Consider the following 27,160-nt stretch of genomic DNA (forward strand, 5'->3'; position numbering starts at 1 on the left):
AAAGTCCAAATAATAAATGTACTGTTCAAGGAGATCTGTATCCTCAGTGTGGTATAGCAGAAAATCAGGAGATCTGTGTTCAAGTTCTGGTCCTGACACTTACTAATAAATAAAATTAATTTAATTTTTCTGAGTCTCCAATTTCACATTCTACTTACCTCGTAGGATTACTGTGAGCAAAGTGTTTTTGTAAACTCTAAAGCGTTATGTAAATGTGTCTTATCAAATAAAGGTAACATATCTTACTCAAATCAATCCACTGAATAACCACAGGCACAACCTTCTACTTCTGATCAATAATTCACAGTAATTCAGGAAACCAGAATCAGAGAGATGAATAGCATTAGCTCTTCAAGGGCAACAGATTGCTTACAATTTCCATTCAGAAAAACAGAAACTAAGGTTATGGGCAGAGAATCAATGATGTTCTGAAAGATTAACCCACCAGTTGGAGGCTTAACCAAACCAAAGCTCAGGATAAGAAGTGGTACCAAAAAATCAATTCATAAATATTTTGGAAGAACTTTCTCCTAGGAGTTATGTGGATATAAGTGAGGCAACGCCTTTGGCAGAATCAACGATTATATCTGGTTATATACCTCTATGCTAAAATAACCTCTGTCCACATAATCGCCAAGGAAGAGGTATCTTGTGTTAGCAGGGGATCCTCCCACTTCAAACAGCTTCATGAGATCGAAAAACTGGCCATGGATGTCACCGCACACTGGAACGAGATGATAATCACAGACAGTAAATTAAGAAGAAGAGAGAAAAACGGAAACCTCTAAGTGTTAATTTTCCCTGTACAGTAGAATTTGGAAGTTGAACGAGATAAGAGAAGCCTCACAAGGAATTCAGGATGGGCCTATGGAGGTTATAAGGGTGGCTGTTGTCATCTGTTCACAGATTTAACATATGGAAACCAGGTAACAGAAATACGGAGTTACTCCATGAGGCTCGTAGAGAGTCACAGAACTGTCCACCTCAATGTATCATGTACTTGCTGGGAAGTTCCTCTTAAGGAAAACAAAGACAAGTCCTACTTTTGAGATAAAAACAAAACAGTGAAATTAAAATTATCTTCTAGTCAAGGAGATGGGGAGGGGGGAAATGGGGGGAGGAGTACACCTACCACCAAGATGTAATAGAAAGAACAACGGATTTAGGTTCAAATCCCAGGTCTGTAACTTCCTACTTATCTAGGTAACTGTGTGTAAGTCACTCCTGGGTCAGGCTCATAATCACAGTGTGATCCTCACTCAGCTCTTCACTCTCTCCCTCTAATCAGCTGTCAAATCTTGCCATTTCTACCTCTGTAGCACCTCTCAAATCAAACTCCTTTCTCCTCATCACTTCCCACCTAGATCACTGCAACTTCTTCCTCCCTGGTCTTCCCTTCTCAAATCTCTCCTCACTCCCGTCCATCCTGAACCTGATACCAGAGTGATTTTACTTCTGTGCCCATCTGGCCATGGCGCTTCTTATGCCACCACTCCAAGGGCTTCCAATTTCTTCTAGGACAAAATAGGAACTTCTCTGTGTGGCCTCCAAAGCCCTTCGCCACCTCATGTTCCTGTCTCACAAGATATGACACTCATCCTACACTCTTCCTTCCTGACAAACTGGTTCCTCACTCACAGAACTCCATCTCCTGTCTGGATGCCTTTGAGCTCTCTGTCCCCCATGCCTGGAATGCCTTCCTGCTTTACCTCCACATCACTGAGTCCCTTTCTGCTTTAAGACATAGTTCAAGTACCATTTGCTACAGTAAACCTTTTCTGGTTCCCCTAACTGCTAGAGCCCTCTCTCCAAAATTCTCTTTTGTTTAACTCCCTTGTACATATTGCACAGTGGATAGAGTACTAGGCCTGGAGTCAGGAAGACCTGAGTTCAAATCCAACCTCAAGACACTGGGCCGCACTGGGTGACACTGGGCAAATTACCCAACTTCTGTTTGCCTCAGTTTCCTCAACTGTAAAATGGGGATAATAACAGCACCTGCCTTGCAGGGTTGTTGTTAAGGATCAAATGAGATATTATTTGTAAAAAGAGTTTAGCACGGTGACTGGCACACAGTGCTACATAGATTCTCTTCTCTTTATGCTATATATATTTATATATTACTTCATGTCTCCCCCACTAGAATGTATATTCATTGTGAATAGGAAATTTCATTCTTCATACTTATGCCTCTAGGACAATGCCTGTTGCTTAATAGTAAATGGAAGACAATATTTAGAAACCATGACCTCTGACTCCAGATCCAGTTATACTACACTCCCTGAAAACTGAAGTATAAAATAAGCCCTATGACTGACCAAAAAAAAAAAGTTTGCTAAGAAGCATGTATTTTAGACTATAACTTCTACTTTACATTGTTTCCTTAAATATTATGCCAATGTTCTGGAAAATCTTAATTTCAACATCACTGTGAAACAAAACGCTATTTAAAATGAAAACCTCACTAAATTCAATTAATCAAATATTTGTCTTTAATGAAATTAAGGTTGAAAATAGTACCATTACCTGTAATTGGAGCTTCTACTTCTATCATGGTTTTCTCTCTCCGAAGGATGGCAGCACCCTCATTAATAATTCTAAGTGCAATTTCTTCATCGACCCGACCTTCTTTTACCAAGTGATTCTTTAAAACATCAACCCTTGGTATCCCATCCATATCAAATACTTCTTCAGATGTCAAGCGGTGTGTTGGAGGGAAAGGGACAGCTGTAATTTTTTAAAAGAGTGAAAACATAACATCACTACTGATAGCATTGTTATTAATGCCCTTCCATTATTCCCTCCTTTGCTACTATCCCAGAGAAGTGGTCCTTCTTCTTGCCAAGGTAAATCCTTCAAGCTGTGCCTTTGATCTCATCCTCTCCCCTCTCCTCCAGGAACTCCACCTTCCTCAAGCATTATTTATCTTTAGTCTGCCATTATCTACTAGCTCCTTCCTTGATAACCAGAAACACCTGTAGGTCTCTCTCAGCCTTTAAAAAAAAAACCAAACACTTCACTTGACTCAACCTTATGTATAAGAGTTGTTTCCCAGACAGAAATGTAAGCTCTCTGAAGACAAAGATCGTTCTTCTTTGTCGCTGCATCCCCAGTGGTAAGTGCAGTGCCTGGAACATAAAGTTTAACAAGTATTTGCTTGCTTGATTTCCCAGGTATGCTGTAAAGAGTCATCTATACTTGCTGCTTCTACTTTCCCAATTACCACTAACTATCCAACTCCTTGTGATATGGCTTCTAACTCAACTTGACTCAGCAGCTCTTTTTTCTTTGTCCTCTGTAGCTTGCAGTGCTATTGACCACTCCCCCCTTCGTCCTGGACACTCTCATCTTCTCAGCTTTTATTATATTCTTCTCTCCTGATTCTCCTACCTTTCATAACTTTCACTATATTACCATCATTGTAACCACACCTCCTGACAGTGAGTGTACCCCCCAAGATTCTTTCCTGAACTCTGTTCTCTCTATATACTTTCTTGGTGAGCTCATAAACTCTTCGAGGTCTAATTATCTCTGTGCAGATAACTGCCAGGTCTATATTAGCCTAACCTTTCTCTTGAACATCAGCACCAAATTATCAATACAAAATCACCAACCGCCGGTGGAACATTTTTAAAAAAAAGAGAGAAAGAGAGGAATATTAGGCAAAAACCATTTCAGTATTATTGTGAAAATACTTTTGACTAGCCAGACTTGACCCCTGAAAGAGTCTTAGTTTGAGAATCTCTAGCCTAGGTCATTGTATAGTAGACTGAACTTTCTGGATGTTTTCCCTCCCCTTACCTCTTAAAATTTCTAGCTTCCTTCAAAGCTTAAAAGAGACTCCATCTCTTACATCAAGCTCTTCCAGTATCTCCCAGTTATAACTTTCCTTTCACTCCTCAAATTATCTTGTATTTAGTAGAATGCAAACTCTTTTAGGGCAAGAACTGTTTCTTTTTTCCCCCAGCACACAATGATGATCACATAACAATTACACAATGTTTAAAATGTTCAATTAAATTAATCATATAGAGCCCTTTGTCCCATTAATAAATGGGTCCTGATTACTATGCTTAAGTTCTTTTGTCTACTTTTTACAATTTTCCTATTTCCTCTCACTTGAACTTCTACTTGTCCATGTTCCCTCAGAGAAACCAGATAATCAAGTTTTTCAGAATTATATTTAACGTAAAAGCAAACAACTGAATGAAGGACCAGAGAGTTCTAAGAGTAAAGTGAAATGTATGGTGATATCTATTTTTGCTACTCAAAGGCCCTTTTTTTTTGGGGGGGGGGAGGCTTATTAAAGGGACTCAGCTACATTTGGTACTACTGAGACTGTTTAGAAGAGATGCTATAATACAAAAATGGTCTTAAAAATTAATTTAGAATGAGTACTATGTTCAAAAGAGAATCACCCCAAAGTAGACTGGATCAAATAAGAACAGGCTGTTACAAAAATAGTTAAGTGGATAGGTAGGGGAAGAGAGTAGAAGTGAAAAATGGGATATCATTAGCTGCTGAATAATAACAATAACAACAACAACAATAATAACAAAAAATAAACCCTCACATTCTCTGACTTGGAAAAACCATATGTAGAACACAACCCTTTTAGGAACACAAGACGAAATGACAGAAAGATACTAACCATCTCTAAAATAATTTGAAATCACCAATTCCTCTAGCTTTTCCTTATGAGATTCATCAAGACAGAAACCTTGAAGCTACTTATTTTCTTTTCACTGCAAACACATTTATTCCCATTACTGCTGACAGGAACTGGAACAAGGCCCAAGGAAATACATTTTGTTCTCACTATATGCAATTTAGCTTTATTTTAACAAAATAAAAACTGTTGCAAATCATTTTTCCAACTAAAAATTAAAAAATATACCTAGATCAGAAATTTTCAAATGCATTAGAATATATAAGTTTAAAATAAAATTATTCTAAAATAAACTAAAATAGAATGCTAACAAAATATTTAATAGAAATGTTAATGAAAATTAAAAGGTCAAACACTTCTAAAATATAAGTTTCTCAAACTGAAATGGGATTCAATGGTCTCATCAAGCTATGAGAATAGATCTAGTTTTGATTCAGGAAGCTACATTTATAAGCCTGATCAGCTCATGAATATTCAGTAACAACCAGAGCATAAGATCTGCTGAGGTTGTATTCTGTTCAAAATACAACTTTTAACAGCACACCTGGGACCTTACAAAGAAAGCCACAGGTATTTCTCTTCATCTTTTACTCCCTTCTCTCATCCCATAACTATCCAATCACCAAGTCCTAGCTGCTTTGTAATGTTCCTTGTATTCATTTCTTCCTTTCCATTTTCCTAACTACCTATAACCTTAGTTCAGGACCTTCTGAACACCCGGTCTACTATAATGTAATTGGTGTCCTTGCTTCCCATTTCTCTCTTCTCTAATGCATCCAGCAAGCTATTTACCTAATTAATCTTCCTAAACCACTAATTCTGTCACTCCCCCACTTGAAAAATGTTCCCCAATGCCTAAAATTCAAACTCTTTAGTCTAATATTCAAAGGATATGTACAATCTGATGAGCTCCACAACCACCCTTCAAGCCTTATCACCTACATTCCCAAATATAAAACCTTGTTCCAAGCAAAATGCTGAACCACTATTCCTAGAACTTGAATTACTTTTCCAACTGTCTCTTCCCATACCTTTCTGGCTCATCCTCTTCACCTATCCATATTCTACCCATCCTTCAAAGCCTGGCTCAAGTTCCACATTCTCTACAAAATCTTTTGTTAAGCACAAAACCCTGGGACAATTTCTATTTCCTCTGAACTCTTTTCTATTCCTCTTATTTGGTAATTAATCCTATGCTTTGAAGATCTCTTGCACTATTTAAGTCACTGCATTTGTGCCTTGAATCCTTAACTAGATATAATAAGCTCCTTGAGGATATGAGCTATCATATAGTGTATTATCTCCCTCTTAGTACCAATTACTGTCTTTTGCACATAGTAGGAGCTTAATAAAAACTGTTCATTGATTAATATGCCAAAGTTAATTACATGAATCACATATGGATATCTAATTAGCTTTGTTTAACTGCATATTTAGTGAATATGCATCCAGGCATATTAACAATTATTACATGTCTAATTCTGATGTATATCTTTATAATGAAATGAGGCTGTGAAACTAGTAACAAAATAAATACAGGTATTGGTCTCATTTAGTAAATCAAAGTTTCACCTAATGAGACTCCTCCTTAAAGCTCTGGCCAATTCAGTCAATAGATGTAGAACCTGAAGATCTTTCCTCTCTACGTAACAACTATGATTTCTTCTTGGCATCTTCACCAAAGAGTTCTTTCCCTCTTTATTTTTCACACACATTCTCTGATGCTTTACTTCGTCTGAAACACATGGTACTTAGGACTTATTTTAATTGGGTTAATACTTCAATGGGGATAGGAGAAAGAAAATTCTTTCTAAGGTTTGTTTACCTCAGATTTTAAAAAATCAGTATCAAAAATGTATTTTGAAATAAAAATTAACACTCAAAACTGATTCAGAAAGATGGGCTTAAATGAAGCAGTGTAACTAACTTTAGCGACGTGAGCCTAGGCACCTGTCAGCCCATATGAAAACAAACAATCTTAGTAAAGCTAAGAGCATGGGAGAAGCCTGTTAAGTGACTTCAACATTATAAAAAATGCAGCCTGCTACAGAAGCCAAAAGAATTGCAGGATCCTTCATATGCAAATAAGTTTTAAAAAACAATGCATACTTGCAGTCAAAGTCAGTCAACAAGCATCTGTTATGCCAGGCGCTGTTCTAAGCAATGGAGACAGAAAGGCCCCCCAAAACCCACCGTCCCTGCTCTTGAGAAGCATTCTAAGCAAGGAGACAACATAAACATTGAGGTACATACAAGCTATATAAAAGACTCATAAAGGTGATCTGCAAGGGCGTGGAGGTATTTTTTTAGAAACTAGGGAGACTAGGAAAGGTATCCTTTCCTCCCTGGTGAAAATAGGATTTAAGCAGAGTTGTAGAGTATGCAGAGCTCATGGCAGGGAGCAAGGCACAAAGAGGGGCCAGGTTATGAAGAGGTTTAAATGCCAAATAGAGAAATTTATGTTTGATCTGGAGGAAACAGGAAAAGAGGTGATAAGGCCTTAAACTAGGATTGTGGCTCTGAGTGGTGAGAGGGGATATATGGGAGATGCTGTGAAGGTGGGGGGGGAGATTTGGCAACAGACTAGATATATGGGGTGAGAGTGAGGAGTCAAGGATGACATCAAGGCTATAGTCCTGGGTAACTGGGAGCATGGTGGTGCTCTGCTTAGCCATACTAAAGTTCAAAAGGAGGGAGTTGAGTTCCTTTCAAAAGGAAAGTTGAGATCTATTTTTGGACTTGTTGAGTTTGAGATACCTATGGGACATTCAGTTCGAAATGTCTAAGAAGTAGTTGGATATGTGTGATTGTAGTGCAGCAGAGAGGATAGGGCAGGACATATGGATAGTGAGAGAGAAAAACAGATGCCTACATGTAGGGATCATGAGCATAGAGATAATTGCTCAAACCACTGAAGCTGATGAGATAATACAGAGTGAAAAGATAAGGGGCCTATGGGCCGATATTCACAGTTAGGGGGCATGAAATAACTAAAGAATCAGTAAAGGAGACTGGGGAGAAGTTAAGACAGGAGGAGGATTCAGAGACAAGTGTCACAAAAAACACAGAGAGGAAGGAATATCTAGAAGAAGAAAAGTAAACATGTCAAATGCTGTAGGTCAAGGAGGATTAGGAATGAGGAAAAGTCATTAGACTTGGCCAATGAGAGATCACTGGTAACTTTGGAGAAGGCAGTTTCAGTTGAATGATGAGGTCAGAAGCCAGACTGCAGAGGGTTTAGAAGAATGAGAGGAAGTGGAAACCCCAGCTGTGGTTGGCTTTCTCAAAGAGTTTAGCCATGAAAGAGGGGAGAGATATGGACTAACAGACAGTGAGGATGGTTGGAACAAGTGCAGGTTTTTTTTAAGGATGGAGGGGAGATGAGGTTGTATCTGTAAGCAGAAGAGAAGGAGCCAGTAGATAGGGAGAGGCTGAAGATAAGAGAGAGCTGGGATGATAGTGGAAGCAATTTGCTGGAGTCAAGTGGAACAGTGAATCAATCAAGGAGGAACTGGATACTTGTTTTGCTGCAGTGAAGGCCCAGTAGAAACTAAATAACATAAATTTGTAGTGGGCCAAATCAGCACGGACTGGACACAAGAGATAAATAGTCCTAATTCAGAAAATACAGAGAAAATAAAATTTGGGCCATCATCATGGCAAGTAGAAAATGAAATGGCGGCAGCCAGGCCTTGAAGTGGACAGAGCTCTGGACTTGGAGTCAGGAGGACCTGAGTTCAAATCTGGTCTCAGACACTTGACACTTACTAGCTGTGTGACCTTGGGCAAGTCACTTAACCCCAACTGCCTAAGCAGAAAAAAAGAAAGAAAATGAAATGAGGTTATGATGTCAGTTTATTGCTCATAAGATTGGGATAAAAGATATAGAAGTTCCATCACCATTTACTTCCAGTTTAGTCACTGAACCAGGTTAAAGAACTTAAATAACTATAAGTAATTGATAGAGATACCACGGAATAATTTATATTCACAACTCTGTGAAGTACTCCTACTCCTTTATTCTCCCTCCTATTTTATAGATGAGAAAACTGACAGACAGGTTAAGAGGCTTGCCTTAGATTATGGAGGGAGTAAAGACAGTGCTGGGACTCAAACCCGAGCTTCCAGATACCCTAGCTAAGAGCCTCCAGATGAGGGGGAAATCCTACTGAATGACAGAATGGACTAAACAACCTCTAGCAAGGACACGTTTCAACTTCATGAATCTGTGTGTCCCTGCCTATGAAGCAGAGAGTGAACAGAAGAAATAGTAGGTAATCAGGATAAAACTCAACATTTTCCTAGTGGTTTTTTTTGGGGGGGGCACAAGGACACAGGGGAATAAAGAGATAAATATAATGTCTTCTGTTTGAAACAACCAATCAACAGTGGTACGGCAGGTTGTAAAGCAGAAATGCACTCAAGGCCCCTACACAGGTACGCACATCACTCACTATAAAGAACTGGTCTAATTTTAGTTTTTCCAGGTTGTTCTTTCCTGTTTCTTGAGGATAGGAAGAGACAATTATTTAACAGAACTGTTTCAGAAGGTATATACTCTCACTCAATCAGTCTACATTAGTTTTCTATAGAAAGCTGAATTTGATCTTAGCAAATAGCTTAAGCTTTCCTTAATGGGATCAGTGCAGCATCTGCTTTAATTAGCCAGGGACAGAAAGGTCAGGGGGAATAATCCACAATCAGCTTCGTGAAATAACCACAAATTACACAGGTGACATTCTTTTCAGTTATACCTGTTTCACAGTACAATCCCATGCTTTTATACTTCCATGTCAAATATTTTTCTTGCACATCTAGTGCTAACATACAGAGAATGCTATCTTTCAAAACCTGCACAACCAAACACAGTACTCCTGATTCTGAAAATAAACATTTAAGCAACAAGTATTTATCAGATGCCTTCTGTGTGTCAAGCACTGTGTGATAGGCACTAGAAATACAAATACAAAGAATGAAATAATCCCTACTGATAAAGAGACCAACATTCTATAATACTAATCAACACAGTAACTCCATCAGTGAGGATAATTAGATTAACTATTCTTCAATGATTTCTCAGTAACTACATTAATCACAATGTGATATTCCATTCTCAAATGTCCATGACATTAGGTCTAAAATCAGAATTTGTAAAAACAAACAAAAAACTCACAGGAATGCTGAAAAGATATGGTGTGCATTTTAAAACTGTATATATAAAATAGAAAAAAAATATTTTAAAAAGATGTTCCTGAGTTAGATGACATGGCAAGTTAGAAAAAGGATAAGAAGAGGTTCCAGTTAGTTTGATACTATTTTCTCCAGTTGTCAAAAACAGCACATATCCTAATTCTAAAAGAAATATGGTTATAAATGGAAAGTAGGAATGTAAGTGAAATTTAAGTAAAATTAGCTTTGCTGCTCCCTACCATCAAATACATCATGATGGACATAATAAGAATATAATGAAAACCTGAAGATGAAAAATCTTAAAGCTTTTCTGAACCTATCTATATGGCTGAAGTTCTCAGTGAACTGTGGTAAAGTTAGGGTGTTCAATATGTTCAATAAGCAGAACAAAAGAGTGTTAACTAGTACCACTCCTGAACATTAAGCTAGGAACACTAGATGTTTGAGAGGTACCATGAAAAAATGACAGTTGTCATAGAAAAGGCTCCACATACTATGATCACAGAAGGGACACAGACGAGCAACTAAGATCCAGTATTCATTGGGCAAACAATGAAATTTCTTGCAGAAGTAATATTCGTTTCCTACGTTCTTAATCCAAATGTCCTCTGCTCCGTGTCAATCACATTTTAAAATCATCTCAATGTCAGGAGAAAGAGCACAAACTAGAAAACGAACTATCTCAGCTACACTAATAAATCTTAATGAGTCTGACTTCCATGATATAAGCAGAAAAAAGAAAGCATCACCATACATACAAAGGATGGGTGGGTTCACAAACCAAAGGAAAGCACAAATCCAGGCTGCAGGAATATAACTACCCTAATCTAATATCCCTGTCAGCGTGCCTAGGGACTACAGTGAGCAGGCAGAAAGAAAATTAAGCAGTAGCTCACAAAAAGCCTCACCTTGTAAAACCCTAGAGCTGTATGCTTCTTCCTAGTGGTATTGCAGAAATGAACCAAAATCACTAGCTCAGTCAGAAAAGACAGTAGTATTTGAGTCTAAACGGGCCTTAAAAGATTCTATCTGGGTCAGGGCTCTGTTTTCCTGCAGGTGAAAGCCTTCTTCTTCAGAATCTTAGGGTTACCAACTCCATAAAGGCCTTCAATAGCTCCTTCTAACTTTTCCACCCTTTGATGCCTGGGCTTGGAGGACCCCTCCTGGCATCGCTCACCAAATCAGGTGGATGCTCTGGCTAAACTAGACATAATGTTACCCTCTGACATACTCTACATAAACACAGGCATTATGCCCCTCAGAGTTACACTTGGAAACAGGTATTGAGACCCCAAATTTGGGGTTGTGAAATCCAACTGCACAAAGGGATTTTTTTTTTTAACTAAGGACTTTAGGTAGACAACATTTGTTCATATTTGAAACTCCGGCCTGGTCAAACACTCAGCATTTTACACAGAAGAAAATGGCATATTGTGTTATCTACCTTTCAAAAGAAAGAGAAACAAAGTAATCAAATCAATGTGGACAATTTTAAGACGCTTGTAGTTCACTGGCGTGGCTGCACCACAAATGAAGGCAGGGAAATTATCCCATTTCCCCACCTCCACCACCACCACCACCACCACCACCACCACACACAGCAGCTTTGAAGTTGACATTCCCATAGGGGTTTAGAAACATACATGGTAAAAAAAAAAAAATCACCCCCACCTCCACCCCACAGGGCAGCGGGATAACTTTTCCAGCTCAGGGCCTTTGCTGACCGAGCCCTGGGGACCCCCTTTGGCCCCTCACCAAGGGAGGTTCGACTGACAGAGCTGACAGCTTCCCCTCGGCTCTAGCTCCCGTTCCTGCTGCCCCCCGCTAGGCCCCGGCCGCGCTCACACCCCGGTAGCCCGGCTCCTCCAGGACCCCGCGTGACCCCCCTCGGCTCCCGTTCTACCCCACGCTGGGCCGGACAGGCCGCACCGAGGGCCGGGGCGAGGGGGGGGGCGCTGCAGCCAGGCCCGGGGCCTGCCTTGGGGGCGCCAGGGCCTCCGGCTTCGAGCCGACCACCCCCTCCCGCGGCAGTCAGTTACCCGCCCTTCCGGACCCGCTCACACCCCGGAGGCGGCCAGACACCTCCTTCCTCCTCCTTGGCCCGGCTCCCGGCGCTTCCTCAGCCTCTCACCTTTGACTACGCGGTCTGCCCCGGGCGGGGGCGGCGGCGGCGGCGTCCGCGCCGGCTCCGGGGCGGCCATGCTCGGCCCGGGGCTCTGCTCAGCTGGGGGGCCGGGCGGGGTCGGGGGCGGGGGCGGCGGCTAGCAAGGCCGAGCGGCAGCGCCGCCGGGGAACATGGCGGAGCCTCTCTCCTCCCAGCGCGGCTGGGACCGACCGGCGTGCACCGCGCGGGCGTGGGCGGGGGACGGGCGCGTTCGAGGGACCGGAGCAAAATTACCGACCGCAGGGGAAAAGAGAAAAAACCAGGCCAGGCCCGAGGTGAGGGGTCGGGATAAAGTTCCTGCAGGCAGCGGAGCCTCCCGAAGGCTCGGAGGGCTGGAGAGTGCGGAAGGAGAACCGCGTTAAAGCTGGAACCCCTGCGCGGCTCTCTGGCTCCCTAGGGCTCCGTGCCTTGCTTCTGCGGATTTTTTGCCAACTTACCCTGGCCGTAGCTCGTGGGTGTATAGTTGTTAGACTGTAAGCTTGTTGAGGGCAGGGACTCCCTTTGGCCTTTTTCTTTTTTCTGTATCTTCGGCGATTTACTAATTTACAAAGGCTGACACGTGGTGAGCAGACGAAAACAATTTAGGAGATAACTAGTTTATTCGACCTACAAAGGTTCTTTTGAAAAAAACCAAATGAAAATTTCTATAAAGGGATTTCCAATAGTAAAGAACTGAACTATCAGAGTCCAGGCTGTAACAGCCAACAATCGCTAGCACCTTGGACGTATGCAAAGTGCTTTTCCAAGGTAGCCTATAATCCTCAGGACAATCCTGGGAGGGAAGGGCTAGTGATCCCTATTTTACAGTTGAGGAAAGTAGCAGACAAAGTGAAGAGAGGTATGCAGCTAGCAAGTGTCTGTGAATTGAGTCCCAGATTCCAAGTGCAGATCTTTAACCTTAGTTCCTCTGCTTTTTGTTATTATTGTTTGTTTGCTTGCTTATGTTGGTAACCCTAACTGCAAGGATGAGTCAGGCTCTAGGAAAGTGTTTCAGCTACTCAGACTGGAGGAGAGAGGTCCCAGTTGCTACTGGGTTCCCTCTGACATTTACCTTCCACGTATGCTTGTATGGATTCTGGATAATGGAAGATACTCTAAAGCTTTCTCAGTCACCATCAGCAGTGAAGCAGGGCTGTGCTCCTTTTCCCTTGCTTTTTAGCATGATGTTTTCATCGGCTGTTGACAGGTGCCTTCAATGAAGACAAAAATGGCATCAAGGTTGGCTATCGTGCTGATAGTAAATTATTTAGCCTGAAAAGGCTTCAAGCCAGGACTAAAGTGACGGGAGAGTTGGTGTTCCACTTTTTGTTTGAAGATGATTGTGCACTCAATGCAGCCTCTGAGGCTGAGGTGCAACAGATCAACTCTCGGCTGCTTGTGCTAATTTTGATCTCAGGATTAGCACCCAGAAAACAAGAGGTTCTTCAATATCCAGCATTACACCATCCATACATGGTACCATCAGTTACATATAGCAAATGAAAAAATTTTGAATGGCTATGGATAAATTCACATAATGTGGCAGTATGCTTTCCAGGGAAGTAGATGATGAGGCTGACAAATGCCTTGTCAGAGCTACATCAGTATTTGAGAGGCTCCAAAGGAAAATATGGGAGAAAAGATGTATTAGACTGCCTACCAATCAGAATGTCTACTGAGTCATTGTGCTGATCATTGTTGTGTGTTTATGAGACCTGGACAGTCTATCAGTGCCAGGCCAGGAAACTAAATCACTTCCATTTAAATTATCTTAGGAAGATTCTGATGATCACCTGGCAGGATAAAGTACTGGGCACTGAGGTCCTTTCTTGAGTTGAACTGCCAACCATTCAAACTCTGCTGCAGAGAGTACAACTATGATGGGCTGGTCGTGTTGTTTGAATGCGAAAGGTACATTTACCTAAAAGACTATTTTATGGAGAACTCATGCAAGGCGAGTTATGGGAGACACTGGCACAGAACTGCCTAACATGGTGTGCCTGCATCAAAGAAGGTGCTGTGTACTCTGTGAGCAGAACAGAATTGCAGTAGCTCAAAACAAACGTGAGATGTGCGAATTTAGAGACATCTCCACCCCAAGTGTTCATATGGACTATATGTGCCTGACCTGTGTTAGAGCCTTCTGATCAGCCACAGTTGGACACATGATACCTTGACCCCACCATAGTGATGTCAGTGAGCTCCATAGGGTCTTCCTTTTTGTGTCATAGCATTTAAGGAGCCCTTTGAAAAGAGTGAAGAAAAGATTTCAGAATCAATTCATGGGATTCCAACAGCACATAGTAAATTCATAGTAGATACTTCATCTATACTCAATACTGGGCAAAAGCATACATTTTCACATGAAAAATGGGTCAATAGCTGCTTGTGATGATAAATCCCAAGTAGTAATTCTGAAAAATAGAACTTTTAATTATGTTTTTTGCAAAGGACTTTTTGTAGAGTTCTCTCCACAACCCTTTGAGGTAGGTACTACAGGTATTGTCACCATTTTACAAAACTCAAAAAGGGGAAAAGTAAAGTGGATTCCAAGGTGGCACAGTAGTAATTACCAGAACTGGAATTCAAACTCAGATCTTTTGACCACAAATTTGTCAGATTTTTTTCTGCCACACTTCTCCTAGTAGCAGGTAAGTGGGCAGCTAGGTGGCAAAGTGCTGGACCTGGAGTCAGGAAGACTCATCTTCCTGAGTTCAAATCTGGCCTCAAACATCTACTAGCTATGTAACCTGAGGCAAGGCACTTAACGTGGGTTGGCCTCAGTTTCCTCATCTGTCAAATGAGCTGGAGAAGGAAATGGCAAAGCACTCCAGGATCTTTGCCCAGAAAGCCCTAAAAGGGGTCATGAGGAGTTGGACACGACTGAAAAATGACTAAAGAACAACAAAAAGTGTGATGAAGGGAGTGGATGGTAGGAGTAATCCAAGGCTGGGGTTTGACAGGGCAAAATCTTCAGCAGGACAAAAGAACAAGGGACATGAGATAAGAGGACAGCGTAGAGTTGGAATATTTTGTGCTTTAATATTTGGAAAAGGCTTTCCTTACAATGGCCCTGTAAAGTAGCTAGTACAAGTATTATCCCTATTTTACAGATGACAAAACAGGTTCTCCTCCAGTAAGAAGTGGAACTGGGACTTGAACCTATGACTCCAAACCAGTGCCATTTATTGAGCAAAATGGTCAGTGCCTTTAGCTGCAGCTGGCATAAGAGGGTTATATGGGTGGTGGGGTAGAATCTAGTTCAAGAAGAGTTCATGAAAAAATTTAGAGGTTGTTACTTGATTGATGGGTGTGTGAGGACTTCTTCCTGTCCCAGGCTTCATCTTTCTCTCTTCTGACTGCTTTCCTTAGGTCTTTGGGCAGTACTTCCCATAAACATACCAACATTTGTCTCCCTCATCCAGAAAAAACCCTCACTCAATCTACCATCATCCTTTGTCTCTCCTCCTTTTGTGGTTAACCTTGAGAAGTGTGCCTCACCCTCTCTTAAGGTGGATCTTGCCTTCTCATTCAACCAAAGTTCACCTCTCTCAAGTTACCAATGATCTCTTAATTGTTAAGTCTCAATAGCCTTTTCTCGGTCCTCATCCTCCTAGAGCACTCAGAAGCCTCTGACGCTGTGGGTCACTCTCTTTTTCGTCTTCTCTTCTCTTCTATGTTTTTTGTGACCCTGCTGTCTCCTGGTTCTCCTCTTACCTGTCTGATCCTTTGTATCACACGTGTTAAACATGGAGGTCCTCCAAGGCTCTGTCATGGGCCCTCTTTTCTTCTCTCTCTATACTTTTTTGCTTAATCTCATCAACTCCCATGATCATCTCTATGGAGATGATTCTCAGATCTACTTCTCCAACCCTATCCTTTCTCCCACCCTCTAGTCTGGCATTTACAAATGCCGGTTAGACGTCTCAAACTGAATGTGCTGGACAGAATTCATTTTCAATTAATCTACTGTTCTTTCCATTGACATTGTTGTAACCTTAGAGTGCTTGGCTTGGAGTCAGGAAAATTCATCTTTCTGAGTTCAAGTTTGGCCTCAGACACTTACTAGCTATGTGACCCTAGACAAGTCACTTAACTCTGCCTGTTTCCTCATCTGTAAAATGAATTAGAGAAGGAAATGGCAAACTACTCCAGCCTCTTTGCCAAGAAAACACCAAATGGGGTCATGAAGATTGGACGAGACTAAAAAAACAACTGAGCAGATTTTAATATTCTAAATAGCTCTGTGTCAGTACTTGTCTCAGACTAGGTCCTGCTGACAACAGAAACAATAATACTTGACTTTTTTTATATGGTGGTGATAAGCCATCCCAGATGATGGGAAACTCTCAAGAATGAAATTCTGAAGACACAAGGGGAAACAGTTCTAGTGAGGAAGACAAAAGGGAGCTATCTAAAGAGACCGATGTGAGTATACAGAGAACTCAACAACCAAAGGTAGACTGCAATGATTGTTTCATTCTTTGTATTTGTATATGCAGGACCTAGCACAGGGCCTGGCACACAGTTGGTGCTAATTGTTGATTAATTGGTTCATGGACAAAAGAAATAGAACAGAGGATAAATGACATATCTGCTATAAGAAAAGTATCAGGACCCGATCAGACTGAGTGGCACTTAGCCCTGACAACTAAGGACAACAAAAAGGGTGTGTTAGTTTGTTTGTTTTTTTTAAAGAAATTATGGGGAAAAGAGCACCACATAAAGGTTACATCTTCTGCTGGGGGGAGAGCAGGGTGGGTTATATGAGGCAATAACCTACTACAGAGCTTTTTTTTTTTTCCCTTGGCTCCTCTGCCAAGGAGATAGATGATCTTTGAACGGGAAAAACAAACTACAACTAAAAGGGAGTTGATATCCAAGATAAACTTGAGAGTTTACACTTAAGAGAGTAAAAGAGCAGCCCTGATGAGTTCAAGTCACCTGGCTCATATAACTACATCTTTGTGATACTTACATGTGATTTTTATAAGATCAGAAATGGGAAAAGTGCCATAGGATTGCAGAAGGTAAATGTTCTGATTTTCAAGGAAGAGAAAAGAATGAAATATAAAAGCTAGAAGCAATGGATTTAATACTGATTCTTGGGAAAAAATTTTGAACATATTTTGAAATGACAGTGAGTAGTTAGGAAATGAATCAGTGCTCACAGAGACAGCATGGTTTCATCAAATATATGTCAGGACTGTGCTATAGAGATAACCCAAATTTTAACAAATCATGTACTTAGTCTTTCATGCAATTTTTATGGAAAAGATGGAGAGGTGTAAACTACAGGATAGTATAATTAGCTGAATTTGAAACTAGGAAGGAGGTCTAAATGGAGCTTCTCAGGAATCTTGGCTTGGTTCTGTTGTTAACATTATCATCAATGACTTGGACTAAGGTATAGATGGCACACATCTAATCTGCAGATGACACAAAGTTGGGAGGGAAATTGAACACCCTGGCTAACAGGATTCAAAAAGTTCTTTATAGGCTAGAACAAAGGGCCAGGTCACATGAGATGAAACACTATCAAAGTTCAAAAAATGAACTTAGTGAGTATAAGATTGTGGAGACATGGCTAGACAGTAGTTTGAAAAAGATCTGCAAACTCAAAACATTAATATGATATAGCAGACAAGAAAGCAAATGCAATTTTAAGTGGCATTAAGAGAGGTATAACATCCTGGAATAAGCAAGAATCCTGTCCTGCTCTGACTTGGTCAGAATATTATGATCAGTTTGGGGCACATTTTCGGATGGGACATTGGGAAGAGGGAAAGGACAATGGCCGAGGACTTAAGTTCATGCTGTATGAAGATGGCTTGAAGGAACTAGCGATGTTTAGAGAAAGAATGCACAGGACAGACCCCATAGCAATCTTCAAACATTTGAAGGGCTGTCACTTAGAAGTTAGATTCTTTTCTGCTTGATCCTGGTGGGTATAAATAAGAGTAATGGGTGAATATTGCCAAGACGCCAACTGAGGATTGAGACAAGGAAAAGTTTCCTACCAACTGGAGCTCTCCAGAAGTGCCTCAGGAGAAGTGTGTCGATTTAGGGAGTGTCATCCCCAAAGTGGATGACCTTGGGTCATCTATGTCTGAGAGGGAATTCTTTGTTATGAATTGGACTAGATGACCACTGTGGTCCCTTCAAACTCTGAGATTCTTCGATTCCTTGAACTTTTCCATGCCCCTCACACTCCTCTTATTTCCAACCTCCCTTCACAGGTGAATTCTCTTCACCCCACCTCTCCACCAGATAGGCTGTCTGCCATTGGTAGCACCAGCCTCGTGGTAAGTGGGAGCTTTTGATTGCCCAGGATCCCCCTGGAAAAAAAAAATGAAAATTTGGTAGTGAAAAGGATAGGCAGCCAAGATGGTAAATAGAACTCTCAGATTTATTCAAAAATACTTTACAAAAAACAGTTATGTTTGGCCCTAAAATACTTCAACTTATTCTGAGTGTTTACAATGGCAAGTGAGTGAGTGGCAGTAATGGATATGCTGCTTGGAAGCAGGGTTAGTGTGCTTGACTCAGTTAGTGTGTCTGTAGGAAAGCAAGGATATAAGTCTATGTGCTGGCAGCTCCACCCACATTCTCCACTGTGAGAAGTGTGGGTGAGTGGGTATGCACATATATGGGTGGGAGGGGAGTCTCAGAGGCTAGGTTCCTTGACCAGCTAAGCCCCCTTCTGGACTTGGTCAGACACAAGACAAGGATAGAAACTATACAACCATATGTGTCTAGAGGAATTGGGGGGGGTGTCTTGGGTAGAGGTGAGAAAGGAATTAGTGAGGTGGGTGACAGGGTTGTAGGGAAGGAAGAGAACAGAGAGGGAAGGGAGGTCTACAAGGGAAGAGAAGAGGTCCATAGAACCAAAGAGAAACCCTAACCAAAGTTGGGGGGGGGGCAAAGAATGGTACTGCAGCAAGGGATAAGGACAAGAAGATTTGGGGACAAAATCAGGTAGATGACCTTGAGATGCTGATCAATGATATTTCATGGGTTGACCTTTAAAATTCTGAGTGGCTCTGAGGCTACAATTAAGTCAAAATTTCCCTTTGGCAGCACCCCATCCTAAAGCAGCTGCCCATTTTTTTCAAGGAGAATTTAAGCTGGGATTCCATCAGCCAAGTGTCTCTTGAGATTCCAGAACCACTGAGGACACAGAGGTTCTATACTGAAAAGATCCTGGCACAGCAGTGACAGCAGTATTGGGCACCAGCTCTGACATGGCACATTAATGTGAGAGAAAAGAATAAGCCAAGAAGAGTAAAGAAGAGCCCTTCACCACCCACTGTGCTGTGGGGCTGCAGCCCAGGTCAGCCCCCTTCGATGGACATCTGAGGTGGTAAAAAGAGGCCCATTTCCTCCTGTTCTTCTATGTCCAGGTGGAGAGGAGTAAGTGTTCTTCCTCCAATCTTCATCAGGGGGTATATCCACTCTTCTGGGTCCAGAGCCCCGGGAGGTACTAGAAAGAAGGCTGGAACTCTTTGATATCTCTAGGGGCACAGAAAGGGTGCTGGGCAATGATGATGGATGGCAGGCAATGGGAGAGTGTGAGTGTGAATGAAAGAGTCTCCCCCACGACTGGGCATGTGGACCCTTGAGTCCCTGGCTTCTGTCTGGCAGTGTGGCAGTGTTGCTCAGCTGTGGCCAGAGCCCTGAAGTGGCTGAGGCTCTGGTCTCAGAATGCTGGTTGGTCTCTGGCAATGGGCTCCAGGAGGAATCAGCTCTTGAAGGGCATGGGAGGCTCTTGTAGTTCAGGGTCCCCCCTGTGTATTTGGCCCCTCGGGAAGCTTCACCCCTGTCACACATAACCAGAAGCTGTTGGACACTCCTTGAAGTTCCTGAAGAAATTTTAAAAAAATCACAATGACTAAGTACCTCCCATGTAGGCCCAATCTATTTCTTCCTTCCCACATGACCATCCCTAAACCTTATCCTCCCTCATCCTCATGTCATTTCCCATGACGGTTTCTGTGTCTTTATCCCATGTGGTATACCTATTTTGTTAGCCACCTAGACTCTAGACACCTTGAAGATAATAAGAGTGCCTTTTTCTTCCTCCATTTCATTTAATGAGATGGGCTCTGTACTCAGGAAGCACTCAGTACATGCTGATTCCTCCTTGCTAGGTGGAGACAACTGAGCACTTGGGTTAATGTGTGTTCCTGTCCAAAAAGCCCCAATTTCCACTGGTCAAACACCAGTGACACCCTTGTGTCAGGCTTCTCTCTCCACGTACCTCTTCAATCTATATACCACAGGGCCTCAGGGCGTGCAGAGGCCCTGAGGCTGGAGACAGAGCCCAGGGAAGTAGAGTAATTCGAGAATCTTGCTGAGAAAACAGTAGGGAGTGAGTCTAAGGATTGGAGGCTAGAGTTGCCCACAGAAGGTCCACACTTAATGGTACAAGTGTTTCAGAATCCCTTGGTTTTTAATTGATTAGCTGTGCTTAGACAGTTCAAACTGGGGTCTGACCCCTGCAGACTAATCATGAACCCTTTTTGGTAATCCAGAAGTGTGACCCGCCATAATCAGAGGAGCTCATCTGAGCCAGTGGGGGGCCTAAGGGAGGGGTTTAGACCCCTATCCCAGAGGCTAGGTCAGGGACCCCAGAGGGGGCCACTTGCCCACAGAGAGGAAGCGTAATTTAAAGTAGTTGTAATCCCTGTGGACAAAGCTGTTGGCAAAGTTAGTATTTTCAGCTCGAACTCTGGTGTCATCTAACCTTCTTTCATGTTAGTTAAATCCTGACCAGGGTAGAGAGAAAAAGAAGCTCTGAGAAACTCAAATTTCTTTTGTGCTTGCTGCCCTTCACACAGTCCTATCCCTTGTTCTTTCCTCTAGCCCAGAAATGATCTGATCACAATTCTAACTTTGATACTTAATCTCAAAAAGGAGTCCATAGCCCAAATTCTATTCCCACCTCATGATTCCAGAAAGGCCCCCAGCAGAATGAGCTGTTCCTTGCACAGGCTCTGGGACCCAAGAGTTACCTGGGGGTCTATGGGGCTCCCCTGCCATGGTGGGCATCAGGACATCAGGGGGCAGGAGCTGTGGCTGGGGAGGAAGGATCTGGGGATGGGGGAGGAACACAGGAGGGTCATGGATGACAGAGAGGGAGGAGGAGCTGGAACAGCAGTGCCTGGTTTCCAAAGGCTTTTTCCTCATGTTTGAAGTTTCCTTATAATGAAATGAGACAAAAAAGAAAAAAAACATAGAAATAAGGATTAACACAGCAGGGTGTGATTGGGAAAACACGCTAAGGGCAAGTAAGGGACTAGGAATAGAGAGAGGAAACTGAAGCAGGAAGAATTCTTGAAGGGTCTCCAGACTGGCTAGTTACCCCTGTGGGCCTGCTCACTATACCCTAGACACCAAGCTTCAGGTCTGCTCTTTAACTCACTTTGGTAGTTGAGGGCCTACTGCATACCAGGCCTTCAGGACAGAATCACAGATGCACATATTCCTCTCCTGGAGCTGACAACCTCAATATGCAGGAGGGCCAGGACAAACTCACAAAGAGCTAGATCCAAGAATTCTCCTTGTGACCATGGGCCAGATAGTTAACAGCTGCCATCTGTAGCAAGGGAGAGAGACCAGTGGATCTCGAGGAGAAGCCCGAGTCTGTCCCTGCACAGAGGCCTCTTGCAGCAACTCTCTCAGCTGTAGATTCTACAATCCCATCAGAGGAAGACACCCACAAAGGAGACATCTAGACGAGGTGTGAAGGGAGATGTGGCAAGAGGGTGGCTCAGTGAGGGTGTCATGAAGGCAGCTGCATCTGTCTGTGGGGAGAGGGAGGGAGGAAGCCCACGCCCTTTCAGGCATCACAGAGACAGGAGTGGGAAGGATGAACACAAGTTATGGAAAGGAACCCAGTTTGGCCGGATGTAAAAATACATGTATTTGTATCCTTAATGCGCAGCACAGAGCCTGGCACAGAGCTCCTCTGCTGCTCATCCATTTTTCCTCAAACAAGGTACTTCACACGGACGTGTTTATAATGTCAGTGCTCCAAATCGGTATTTGTGCAGCTGTTTCAACATCTTTAGCCAGGGAGGTGGACATTCACTGAATTTTTTCCCATCTTTGTTCTCTCTGAATTGAATGAACATTCCTGGAAGGAAGGGCCTTTTTTCAGTTTTGTATGCTGTCCAGAAGAGTGCCAGGTGCAGAGGAGAATTTAACAAAGGTTTTGGTTTTTTTTTCCAATGGTAATGATGATGCTAGACTATGAGTTCTATAATTGTGGAGTATGTTTTATCCTTTTTATCTATATCTGCTATCACCTAACACAGTATCTGGGCAGGTGCTTAAATGTTTAATTGTTGGATGAAGGAAAGCTGCATGAGATAAGCCCCAGTGGGCGGATTTGAACCAGATTTTGGAGAACAATGAATTCCAGAGTGGATACTTTTGAATTATTTCATAAACAATGTGCAGCCACTGAAGGTTTTTGTGCACAGTGATCTGAACCTATCAATGTCTTAGGAAGATTACTTAGGCAGCTACTTGATGGAGAGATTGCAAAGGGAAGAGAAGCAGGAAGCCCAGTTACGAAGTTATTACAAATGAGAAGAGTTCGCAACTGATTGGTTTTGTCTGGTGAAGGGAGATGAATGGCTCTAAGATGGGAGGATGACAATGCCCCAAGAAGGCTCCAGGATGTGTATCCTTATCTCAACGGGTCTAGCTTCTAAAACTCCATTCTGAAAGGTAAAGAGCCTGGGGCAGACAGTCAAGTCCCCTTCAATGAGGACACCGGAAGGAGGGATAACAAGTAGTTCTATGGACCAAGGAGCCTGGTCCATCTTCTTATCTTAACAATGAGACATTCCACTGGCCTCCCCCATCAGTCCTGCTAGGTACTCAGCAATGCAAATGACCTGCTTTATCCATTTTCTGGCTAAAGTCCCCAAATCAGCCTCCTCTCCCCACCAAAAACATTTCTCACCCATTCCCCAGCCCTAACTCCTTCTCAAGGGTGTGGTGGGACCTGGGGTTAAGGTTGGGAAGGACGGGGTTGTTAACCCCTGGGTTAAATCTCACCCCCATGTAGTAATACTTTGTTTCAGGGAGAGAAGAGTTCACAAACATGGAAGTGGTACATTTGTGGGTGATGGCAAGCTAAAGGGTGTAATCATCTGTGTGTGGCTGAAGTGGGGGTAGAGGAGTAGATCATGGGAAACAAGCAAGTTGAGGAATTGTAGGGTCAGGGGGTTTGAGGGAGAATCAGTATGTATGCTGAAGTCCTCTAATGTGAAAGCAGGACCTGAGGAAAAAAGACTGTGAGCCAGGCACTGAACAGATTGATAAAAATAAACCAAGTTGAATTTAAAAAAAAAAAAAAAGAATCTTAAGCTCAGGAGCAGCGAGGTGGCACCGTGGATAGAGCCCTGGAGTCAGGAAGACCCGAGTTCAAATCCAGCCTCAGACACATAGCACTCACTAGCTGTGTGACTCTGGGCAAGTCACTTAACCCCAACTGCCTCACCAAAAAAAGAATCTTAAGCTTGATGTGAGCCTCTCCTGTTCCTACTAGATTATAAGCTACTCCAGGGCAGGGCCTGCCCCTTTTTCTTATGTGTATCCCCAGGGCTTACACAGTGCCTGGCACCAAGAAGAGCTTAATAAATGTTTACAGAATTGAATGGGAAAAAAAAAATCTCACCCCCATGAGCAATTATTCCTTGAAGACAGAGGAACCAAACCTCTGTACCAAATATCAGCCAGGTCTGACAAGACCAAGGAGTCCAGAGGGATTCTGGGAAGCTAACACTACTAGGAGAACTCCAGTCTCCATATTTAACTTGAGCTTACAGTAGTATATTTGAGTGAATGTTAGAAAAAATAATCGTTAATCCCCTTGTGATGAAAATGGGAAGGTCCTCAGAGAGGCTTAGGAACTGGTGAATAAGAAGGTTTCTTGCCACCACAGACCAATGAAGCAGGACCCCATGGAGCTTCTAAGTGGACTAATATTGAATGTCATGGATACTGAACGTAGCTGTGGTTAAATGTCTACTGCTCTGGCCCAGCATATGGGTGTCCTCAAGCTGCCTTTAGATACTCCCTGAGAAGTCTGGAATCACAGCTAGCTGGGGTTCGCCCATTCCTGGCCCACCAGAGCTCCGGCTGTGAATGTTCTATGGAAGCCTCGGGGAAGCTTGTACATCCTCCTCCAGCAGCATGAAGTCCTCCCCAGTCTAGCTCCACTGCATGGTCCTGTCATCTCTATATCAGTGCCATGGCTCTGGCTGTCTCCAAGCCTGGGACGGCTTCTCTTCCCACCTTCACCACCATGGAGCCGTGGCTTCTTCTGAGGCTCAGCTCCTCAGGCATCATCTCCTACAGGAAGCTTTTTCCATTAACTGCTGTGAGTGCTCTCTCTTTTCTCAAATTATATTTTAATTATTTAATCTGTTTAAATGTTGGATTCCAGTAGAAAGAGTGTGAGCTCCTAGAGGGCAGGGAATATTGTGTTCTCACTGGATCCTTGATACTTGTGCCTTGTACACAGTAGGCATACAATAAATTTGAGGAAGTGAATGAAATTTCTCCTAGTAAAGGTGACTTCAGCTGGAAATCAAATGCAACTTGAATCAGTGACAGTTACCCTGTCTTCATTTCCTCTCCTTCTTCCTTTGGCCAAAAGGTGAGGTTCTGTGGAAGGGAACCCCGGCAACCCCTTTTTTTTGCTGGGACTTGCCCATGGGGTTTTCTTGGCAAAGATATTGGAGTGGTTTGCCAGTTCCTGCCTCCCTCAAATTCAAGCCATTCTTGTATCCTTCATTCTAAAGGTTCTAAAGCAAATTCCTCCAGAAGAAAATGATCAAACTATTCTAGGCAAGGAACACCTCTCCCTGTCGGGTTCTTCCTGAATGCACAGCTGTCAAGAGTGATAACCGACAGAAGTCAAATGAGGTAGTGGGCACTGCCTACTCACCTTCATACAGATCAGAAGTCCAATGAACACTTCCCACAGAATACAAGAGTCAGTTTTTGTTTATCCTACTCCCTGAACTTCCTCCAGAGCACTTCTTTGTATTCTGGATAAGCTAGGCCTTCATTTGACTTACAAAACTGTGAGAAGAGATGGGGGGTTCCTCCCTGCCCGAGACAACAGTGCCACTGAGACTGCAAGAAATGCGTCGGAAATTCTCTGCAGTGTATAGTTCTCCTTCATCCTCCTTCAGCAAGCCTCGGCAAGATGCAGCCTTCAGAGAGAGTCATGGATAGATATCTGACACACCCCAATCTCACACGTACCCCAAGAAACTCATTCAGGCATTCAGTCTTTTTCTGTTAATCTCTCCTTATCTGTTACCTCCATGCCGAACCTCCCCTACCCCTGACACCCTAAAAACCTCAGCCAACTTCTTCCCAATCAATCTATGCCCACTGTCCTTGCCACCAAGATTATTACCTGAGAGGCGGGTACCATGCTTGCCCCAAGGAGACTGTGTTCCATTTCTATTGCTGGCATCTGTGACAGATCAAAGCCAGGGGCCGAGTGTAGTCTCCTCCCTACAATGTTCGGGGAGCCTGGGAAAGGAAATGTAGACATAAATGGAACACTCCCTTCCTGGAGGGCCTGAATTTTGAGCCCAGCAATCCTGACTGATAATACAGGGGAAGTGGAAGCAGGAAGAGGGCTAAGAATATGGATACCTTTCTGCAAGTAGCAAGGGTCCCCACCCTAAGCCAAAGGGCCTTGTGTAAAAATCTCTGGACAGCTGCACATTCTCCCACATAGAGCCTTCACCAACAGCCTCATCATCTCATCTGATTTTTGGAAGTATGCCCAGCTTCTGTCAGTGCCTTTAGGCACAAGTGTATGTTTGTAACATTCACTTGTGAAATTTATCTGACATGGTGGCTCTGTGGAGAATCTGTGGTGGCAAAAGAAACCTGGCCTCTTCCCTGGAGACCCTGCATCTGCCCACCGTGGTGGGTGGGTGTTATCTCTCCTGTTGAGCAGTGGGCCCTAGTCATCAAGCTTGCTCTCCAGCAGTATTTTGTGCCTCAATCAGCATCTCTCCCAACATCAAGCACTCTACCTGGTACATAGTGAGTGCTTAATAAATGCTTGATGAATGAAGTCAATTTTAATGCTTCCTGAATAGTTCTGAAAACATGAGCACTGTACTTGAGCACTTAGTAAACGCTTTGTGATAAGACATGCCAGATGAGAGAACCAGGAACACCCTGGGGATGATGCTCGCCCGTTGCCTGACTGTCACTGGTCAGCCCTCCCTACGGAAATCCTTTCCCAGGCTCATCCGTGCCACCTGCTTACTTTATTCCTTGTCTCTTCAGCACTCATACATTCAAATCCTACCAGGTACTATTCAAAGGAAAAACTGATTCAGGTGAGAGGAGATTTTGACGCGTGAATATTTCAAGGATTGGTGAGTCGGCCAGAATGGGGACTCCTTCTGCTAACCCAGACAGCCCGCCCACCTGCCAAAGGAGAACCTGGTACGTGCTCTTTCAGTCCTTCATCCTCCTGGGCCAACCTCGTGAGCCCAGTGTCCCAGTCTGGTTCAGGTGGTCCTTGGGCCACAGACGAGTTAAGTCTGTTACCAAAACCATACAAAAAGGCTTCCTAGATTCCTCCAACTCGCCAGAGCTTGTGTTTTGTTAGTATACAACCTTCAAGAACCCAGGGCTACCTGCATACCATGGTGAGGTGGTCTGATTCAATAATTTTAGAAAATATATAGGTTCAGTTATATTTCAGTATGGTTTTTAAAAACCCACATAACAAGAGAAATTTCAGTTCAATCTGCCATTGAATAAAGAAATTAAGCTCAGTCTGGGACTTGGTACAGCTAATTTCAGGTTTTGATTCAATTCTTGATTTGCATTTTATTAGCACAATGCAAAGAATTTTTTCTTTTAGTTCAAAACTGTGTTAAGGAAGCTCTCTCCAAGGAGGTAGATCAGCAACTTGCTGTGACTTATAATCAGAGAGAGCTGCAGGGGGATGACTGGAGGTTAAATGACTTAGCACAGTCACCCAGCCAACAAGTGTCAGAAGCAAGCCTTAACAGAGTAGGTACATAATACTTCACTGGCTGAAGTGGCATGTTGGAATTTGGAACTATGTTCAAAAACTCAATAAATTCACACCC

At 42.9% G+C, this 27,160-nt stretch overlaps 2 protein-coding genes across 11 annotated transcripts in view; both read right to left on the reverse strand.

Moving 5' to 3' along the window:
• The window catches only part of PPP3CB (protein phosphatase 3 catalytic subunit beta), a 44,934-nt gene extending 32,757 nt beyond the window's left edge, over positions 1-12,177 (reverse strand). The window contains exons 1-4 of one of the 3 annotated variants that reach the window (XM_021006084.2): positions 11,991-12,171; positions 3,031-3,128; positions 2,527-2,727; positions 600-724 (exon numbers count right to left, since the gene is read on the reverse strand). In XM_021006084.2, the coding sequence (XP_020861743.1) occupies positions 600-724; positions 2,527-2,677 (276 nt within the window). In that variant the 5' untranslated portion in view covers positions 2,678-2,727; positions 3,031-3,128; positions 11,991-12,171. Of the gene's footprint in view, positions 1-599; positions 725-2,526; positions 2,728-3,030; positions 3,129-11,990 lie in introns of all 3 variants that reach the window. The other 2 variants (XM_021006082.2, XM_021006083.2) reach the window with 2 other exon arrangements.
• A 6,215-nt stretch (positions 12,178-18,392) lies between these two features.
• USP54 (ubiquitin specific peptidase 54) overlaps positions 18,393-27,160 on the reverse strand; it is a 122,748-nt gene continuing 113,980 nt past the window's right edge. For 6 of the 8 annotated variants that reach the window (XM_078150844.1, XM_021006070.2, XM_021006077.2 and 3 more), the window contains 4 exons: positions 25,450-25,568; positions 25,103-25,240; positions 21,017-21,203; positions 18,393-19,864 (listed from right to left, as the gene is read on the reverse strand). In XM_078150844.1, coding sequence (XP_078006970.1) covers positions 19,302-19,864; positions 21,017-21,203; positions 25,103-25,240; positions 25,450-25,568 — 1,007 coding nt within the window. In that variant the 3' untranslated portion in view covers positions 18,393-19,301. Of the gene's footprint in view, positions 19,865-21,016; positions 21,204-25,102; positions 25,241-25,449; positions 25,569-27,160 lie in introns of those variants that run through there. The other 2 variants (XM_021006076.2, XM_021006078.2) reach the window with 2 other exon arrangements.

Source organism: Phascolarctos cinereus, unplaced genomic scaffold, assembly GCF_003287225.1.
Source record: "Phascolarctos cinereus isolate Bilbo 61053 unplaced genomic scaffold, phaCin_HiC Scaffold_3;HRSCAF=262, whole genome shotgun sequence".
Classification (NCBI taxonomy): Eukaryota; Metazoa; Chordata; class Mammalia; order Diprotodontia; family Phascolarctidae; genus Phascolarctos; species Phascolarctos cinereus.